This window comes from Prunus persica, chromosome G3 (genome assembly GCF_000346465.2).
Source record: "Prunus persica cultivar Lovell chromosome G3, Prunus_persica_NCBIv2, whole genome shotgun sequence".
Taxonomy (NCBI): Eukaryota; Viridiplantae; Streptophyta; class Magnoliopsida; order Rosales; family Rosaceae; genus Prunus; species Prunus persica.
In genome coordinates, this window is record NC_034011.1 from 8,282,765 (window position 1) to 8,289,999 (window position 7,235).

At 36.2% G+C, this 7,235-nt stretch overlaps 1 protein-coding gene across 1 annotated transcript; it reads left to right on the plus strand.

Annotated features, from left to right (window-relative positions):
• On the plus strand, positions 252–2,915 carry LOC18783671 (prefoldin subunit 6). Its single transcript, XM_007215022.2, has 5 exons — positions 252–547; positions 620–690; positions 993–1,117; positions 2,239–2,299; positions 2,603–2,915. Exons 1-5 carry the CDS (start codon positions 469–471, stop codon positions 2,657–2,659), a joined length of 393 nt encoding a protein of 130 aa, XP_007215084.1. The 5' UTR covers positions 252–468; the 3' UTR covers positions 2,660–2,915.

The following is a 7,235-nucleotide window of genomic DNA, read 5'->3' on the forward strand; positions in this document are numbered from 1 at the left end:
TCACTCTTCTCTAAATACTCGATCTTCAAAAGTGTTACTTCCTATCTTTGTTTTCATTTTCATTTATTTTTATTGAATGATTTTTTCTCTGTAACTTTCAATCTTTCTTTGCGTTTTTGGCTGGATGATTTACCCATCACAACCTATTATATGTTGTTTTTAGATCTTAAACATAGAATGCTATTAAACGAATCCTAAAATTATTCGTTGAACACCACCCTAATATAAGATAAGAAAAGGGCATTGATTGTTTTCAAGGCTACATGGGTCAGAGAGAATTTTAAAGAACGCAAGCCCAAGATCTGGACCTAAAACTTACAAGATTGAATGAAGGCCCAACACAACTCCACACCAAAAAGCATACCGAACTGGATCTGCAACAGTGAAACCAAAGAAAAGGGGGAGAGAGACCTAAGCTGCTACTGATCAGAAGACAAAGGAATACATGTAACAACAGCAGCAAAAGCAATGGCGTCGTCGTCAGCTCTTCGAGAGCTTCAGCGCGAATTGGAGGCCAAAGCTAACGATCTCAGCAAAATTCAGAAAGGCAAGTCGTAGCTGTATGCATATACACTTATACTTAATATGTAAAACCCTAACATGGCATTCGCTCTTTCAGATATTTCAAAGAATCACCAAGTGAGAAAGAAGTACACTATTCAGCTAGGCGAAAACGAGCTCGTTCTCAAGGTCACCTTCTGTCTCGATTGTGCTTTCTCTATTTTCTGTTTGGTTACCGGGAAAACGAAGTCAGCTCTTGTTATGATTTTTACATAAGCTGAGACGCTAAATTTCATTTAAATAGCTTTTTTCTTTTTTCAGAATACTTGAAGTGATTTTCTGCTAAATTGATTACCTGATATCTGATGTATATGCAAAATTTTCATTTAGTTGGAAGCTAATGGGCTTTGTTGTAGTGTTTATAATCTCATGGTTATTGGTTAGTGATTTACTGTTGGATCGAATACTGATATGATTGCTTGTGTTTGTAGGAATTGGATCTCCTGAGCGAAGACGCCAATGTTTTCAAATTGATCGGTCCGGTTCTTGTGAAGCAGGATTTGGCAGAGGCTAGGGCCAATGTGCGCAAGAGAATCGAATACATCTCTGCTGAACTGTATGTTTCTGTTTCATTTGTTTATATGTGTATAAATATAATATTATGGTTTATACTCTGCACTTGCAATATTTACACTAGTTTAGTTTATCATTTCAAATTTTAACTTTATGGATTATTGTTGTTGTTAGTTTAGCATCTATTTGATGAAAATGACCCAAATGGAGATTAAACCCGGCTGCATTTCTCAACACTGACTTTATCAATAAGTAACTCTTGTATTTTTTTCGTGTGAACAATTTCAGAATTTCAGAATTTTGTGAGAAAAGTGAGAGTTTAGATCGAATGTTGAAATTAGTCAAACCAATTTAATAATTTTTTGGTAAATTTAAAATTATAACTAATTTATGTTAAATGATAGGCCTTGATCATTGATCTTAATGCTGGAAAGTGAAACGAATCTAACTAAAGCCTTTTCTTTTCTGAAACTGCATATGGTACACAGTTTCCATATCAAATATATACGATTTATGATATGCTGTATAAAGGCCAAACCATCAACAAGCTTCTTTGAGGGTAAATTTCTCCCCATCAGATGGGGAAGGACCAAGGGTGCACTAGCATAACGAAAAACGCAGCTCTGCACTAATAGCTATCAATTTCATGGATGTTGAATTGCTTACTATAAAGCAAGACGTACTAGTACTGAGTTTTCACAAAATGATGTGTAATGGTCTCTGTTCATTGGAATGAGTTGTGTACATTCACGGTGAAGGATGTCCATTATTTCTTAAGAGGATGTTCAATGTATTCATATGCTTATTACCTTCATATATGTGATTGTGGGCCTAAGAAATAAATATCTAAAGAAATGGGACTGTTTGGTTAAATCCCAAAAAAATGGAGAGGAATGGATAAATTGGGTGTTGAGTTCAATTATAACCAGGTTTTGGTGTGTCTTTCTCTGAAGCTGTGTATTCTGTGCATAAGCTTATCTTGAGAAACCTTTTTCGTGGGAATTGTTAGATGGATCTCATACCAGTTATATGCTTTTCTAGACCATAAATTTCTCAAATTTTTTTCCTATCTTTTTCTTGATCATGATTCATCATAATCATATTCATGCGAAACTTGTCTCGCATATGTTTGACACTGAAACTGGTATTTATTCTGTGCAACAGGAAGCGGCTTGATGCTACTCTTCAAGATTTGGAAGAGAAGCAAAATAGCAAGAAAGAAACGGTTTGTATTCTTCCTTGTTTCTGTGTATCTTAAATGCTCTCATATAATGTCATAGCCGTTCGTACGACCTCTTGACTTTGATTGGGTTGTGGTAATATATCTATGGTATTTGAAGAATTAATTTCAGAAAGTGTACAATTAAATTGTTGCATTGGTTTTGTGCCTTCTCCTTTCACCTCCTCGTTTTGGAGTTGACTAGGGTGTACTCTGCAAAGAGTCTTAACTACAAGTTAACACCATTCTTAACCAATGTAGACATATATTTCAATATTAATTGCTTCCATTGGATATGTTGTCTTGCAGATGTTAAAATTACAACAGAGGGCTCAATCTCTCCAGGCTGGAAAAGCAAAGGCATAATCTGTTTTAGTAGTTGTGCTCTCTTTGTCAGAAGTAATGTATTCTATGAGTTTCTGTTGACGCTTGGATGTAGTTTCAGTTTTTTTTTCCTTGTTTGTTCAATATGATATGTAAACCTACGAAAGAGGTCATGCCGACACGAAAAATTAGGAGAGTTACTTGTTGATAAAGTCAATGTTGATAAATGCAGCAGGGTTTATTCTCCATTCGGGTGGTTTTCAACAAATTGATGCTGAATGTATTTTGTATTGAGAAACAACATAGTGGTTGCCCAAACCTCATCTCTGGTCCACAGCACTGGCAGAGCAGATCATAGCTTTGATGCATTTTATCCCACACGACTTTTAAATGAAAATACCAGGGTGAGTCATTTCTGTCTCCATAAATGATTCAACGAGTCAAGGCTAGCTACACTATATGGCACTCAAATTAATGTGTAAACCTCACCCCGGATGTTTTAGCTTTCTAACTTCTTCAAAAAGCATGCTGAGAAGGTAAGCACCCAAATGTTTTTTAGAACAATTCTCGCAAACTTTGCCTCCAAGGGGACGAAACTATCTACTTCGAACTTAAGCAGGATGTCATGAGAGCATCAAAAGTTGGATCAAAAGAAGGAAAATGATTTTGAATAAGAATAAATCAGAAGTCCAATCCCTTTTATTAGGGTAACCCCAAAGTACACATATGTACTAAAAAATTAAAAAAAATTCTTTTTGGGAGTGCCAATAAGTTAACATCACCCAAACAGAAAAGCAGACAAGAAGGGAAGGGAGGCAATCTTTCTAGTTTCCATGGCTTTAAAGATCAAATTCAAGATAACCAAACTTCATGCTCATGTTTGATATCAATCTACAGCGCTTAGCCCCCTCCCACATGTTCATCATTCACATAGTCCCGAGTCCAAACCGACTATAAGAAACCAAAAGATATGATTTCAAATATTGGTTCCACCACCACTTACCCACATGACTTTTATGTCAATATCTATGGTTTTATAGTACAAATTGGTCTCTCTCACTCTCTAAATTTTCATTTTCGTATCTTTAACGCCATAATCCCTTAAATTCACTTTGGATGTTCTGCATATTGATGTATGCCGAAACAGTTTAAGCTTTTGAAGCCAATGATATGTTCTGCATATTGATGTATGCCTAACATGCTACGAGAGAATTTTTTTACAAGAGTCATGAAAGTTCGAACATCCCCATTCCCACTTCGTTTGTTGGATTGCTGGGTTAGGGGGGGTGGGGAAAAGATGGATGCAGAGTGAGTGATGTTGCACGTGATTGCATTTGCATTATAGTCATGAGTAGTGTCGAAGAATATACAGGGAATATGAGATATTTGGCAACAATATTCACGTGATTCTGTTTTCAGCCCATCATCAATACTGTCATCCTGAAGAATCCTTCTAAAAACTTTGGCTATTGTTTTTATATATTTTATTTTAGTGCAAGTGATAGTCTAAATTATAGGGGTTTAAATCTGAAACCTCTTGTCTGCAATTCAAGGCCATTTTCTACTGACTTAAAGATCTAAGTGTTTGATGTTATTTTAGTTGGACCATATATCATGTGTGTATATATATATACTCGGCCACCATCATGTACGTCAAGTGGAGTCCACCTCCACATAGATAAAAACATCATTAAATATTTAAATAATTAAAAATAAAAATAAAAACATAAAAAACTACTTATAAACAAAATAAAATTTAAAAAGTAGCAAAAAATATATTTTAAAAAATGGAGATTCACTATTATACCCAATATAGGAGTCCGAATTATTTTTTTTTTTAAAAAAAAAAATCCTATATGAAATAGACTTTAGAAACACACCCAAAACTCATTTACAACATAACAAAAAGGGCTTTTAACTTCTTTTAAATTACAAAACTGTCATTGATTTCTTAAAACAAACCCAACTCCAAAACCTCATTAAAAAAAAAACCAAAACACTCAATAGGGCATCAAAGTAATTTAATAATCAAAATTAAATTCAATAAGGCAAGCTGTCATTTTTTGGGTTTTTTTTGGGTTTGTTTATAGAAATTAAATGGTGTAGGGTTTATCTATATTATTAGTGCTAAGAATGGGTATATGACTAAATATCTCTTAAAAAAATCAAACAAACTCATCTCCCCCTTCTCTCACACCCCACAGCAAAACCCAGAACCTAGCTAAATCCACCCTAACAATCCCCCAGCCCCCTCTGCGAACCCTATCTCTCTCCCTGTCTTTTCTTCTCTTTCCGTGTCTTTTTCTCTCTCCCCATTTCTTCATCTTTCTCCCCATCTCTATACACACAATCCAGATCTGAATCTAAGGTTGTTTTGTTGGGTAAGGGTAGTATTTGGATCGGGTTGGCTTGATTGTCTTGAAACTGCTAAGGAGGAATTCCCTGAACTAGCTTTTGAGGTTTCCCATAGCCAATATATGCAAGAGAAAGAAAGGGGGTTGGGGAAGGGAGGATGTGTTTCAAATTTGGAGTGCGATGGAAGCAATTGTCTGCATTGTGGGTGTGGTATAGAGACTTGTATGGAGAAGGGTGGATGGAAGGAAGGTTGGGTCTATTAGAAGTACGCCCTAGAGCCAATCATGAAATGTAAACTCTAAGGATATTTCACCTAATTAATTAAGGGCATTATGTTGTTTTGAGTAATAATCTTAGTCATTTACTTAACCAACAAGTTCGTGGATCATGAGACATAGGACTTTAAAAAGTTAAGTTTAGGAGACCTTTTTGTACCATATCCACATCCTAAATGGTTCATGGTCATAGGATAATCAACTGGGCATCGATAATCCACAAAGGCTATCGTGCACTGTATCTACTCAATCAAGAGGATGACCGGTCTCGAGTCATTCATGTGGTGACACTAAGATAAATGTATGGGTGTTTAATAGAGAATGAATTCACTAAATGCAATCAATAGAGAGAACTTGAATGGAAGTTTTAGTTACATGTCAATCTGGATCTCTCAAGTTGGAATAGTGCAAATTAGTCCTTGACCTGAGGCACCACAAGTTGTCTCATGGAAGCGTCATGGGCCTTTAGCCATGTTGAAGCATTGTGTTCCTCTCGGCATAACCCAAAGATATTACTAGGGTTCATGATCAATTCATGGATACATGTGAGTGTATAACAAGGGATCTCTACCTTCAGTAAAGAATGAGGATGCTCAAAAGATGTGACTCAAAAGTGTTTGGCCAAAGGAACGAGCTAGATCAATAAAATGTATTGTGATCATGCTCCAATGAATGGGCTTGACATGAATTCCGTGCCCCAAATTAGCATGATCAAGATCATTGATTAAGAGAAGGATGGTATTGCACGGTAATCTGAACTAAATAGGTTCACAACTCCATTCTATATTGGCTTGGGCAACTGTGACATGTTGCTAGACGTCACTTACGGTTTGTGGAAGCCCTGAGAACAAAATACAATCTAGCTCTCATAAAGGGAGAATTAAAAGGGAGTTTTAATTCACAATCAATCAATAAAGAGTTTGGGATTGCCCACTATCTTGCCGATTAGAACCTAATGGATCGCACACTAATAAGGTTAAATGAAAGGAAATAAATATAATGTGCATAGACTTATTAATTTAATGGAGATTGAATTAATTAAGATAATGAGGGAAAAATGTAGTTTGGGGCTAAACTATAAATTGGGTTCAAGGCCCATTGGGCTTGGACCTATTGGGTTAGTTAAGACATGTGGGCATAGTGGGATGACCACATAAGCCCAAGAGGCCCAATAGAGATCCATGGCCAGTTTTACCTAGAGGGAGATTTAGGTCTCCTTCTTGTGGGTCTATTTAAATGAACTTTGTCGGTTGAGAGAAGTTAGGGTTTTTGAGCTAGTTTCAAGAGAGGAGTTAGAACACCATCAAGCTCCTCCCACCTAGCAAAAATCGGCCACCCTAGAAAGTGAACACTAGCATCCTTCCTTCCTAGGTTGCATCATATCCTCCATCTTCCTTGGTGTGGAAAAGTTAGAGATCACTTCCATTGGTGATTTGGTGAATCTACAAGGCCTTCCATAAGGTGATCAACTCAAAGGATGTTAACCTAGAGTCGTGCTTCAAAGGTAAAGTTTCTACTCTCTCTTTCTCTTAGTCTAGAATGTCTAAGAGTGGATCAATCTAAACCAAACCTCAAGATACTTGACATTAGTTATGTTATAGCTTAAAGATTAAAATTTAAAGCTTCTGTTGCCTAAGTGTAGTTGTAACCTTATTTTTGTGGCTAAATATAACTAGGATTTAATGTTTCCTTCAAGGTCATAAACGGGTTGTGCTGTTGGTGGGTATTGGGAGGTTGGGTTCTAGGTTAGGGTGGGGCAGGATGAGATAGGGTGGTGTGGAATGTGTTATTAATTTATTAAATTAATTAATTAATTAATTGTTTTATTTTTATTTTAAATTAAATTTATTATTATAGTATTTAATTATGTTTTTATCTATGTGAAGGTGGGCTCCACTTTGCCACGTCGTTAACAGACTTTTGAATGGAGTTGAAGGCATGGGGCAAAGTGGGTCACCAAACCTCGGTCAATGGCTAAAAGTGGGCCA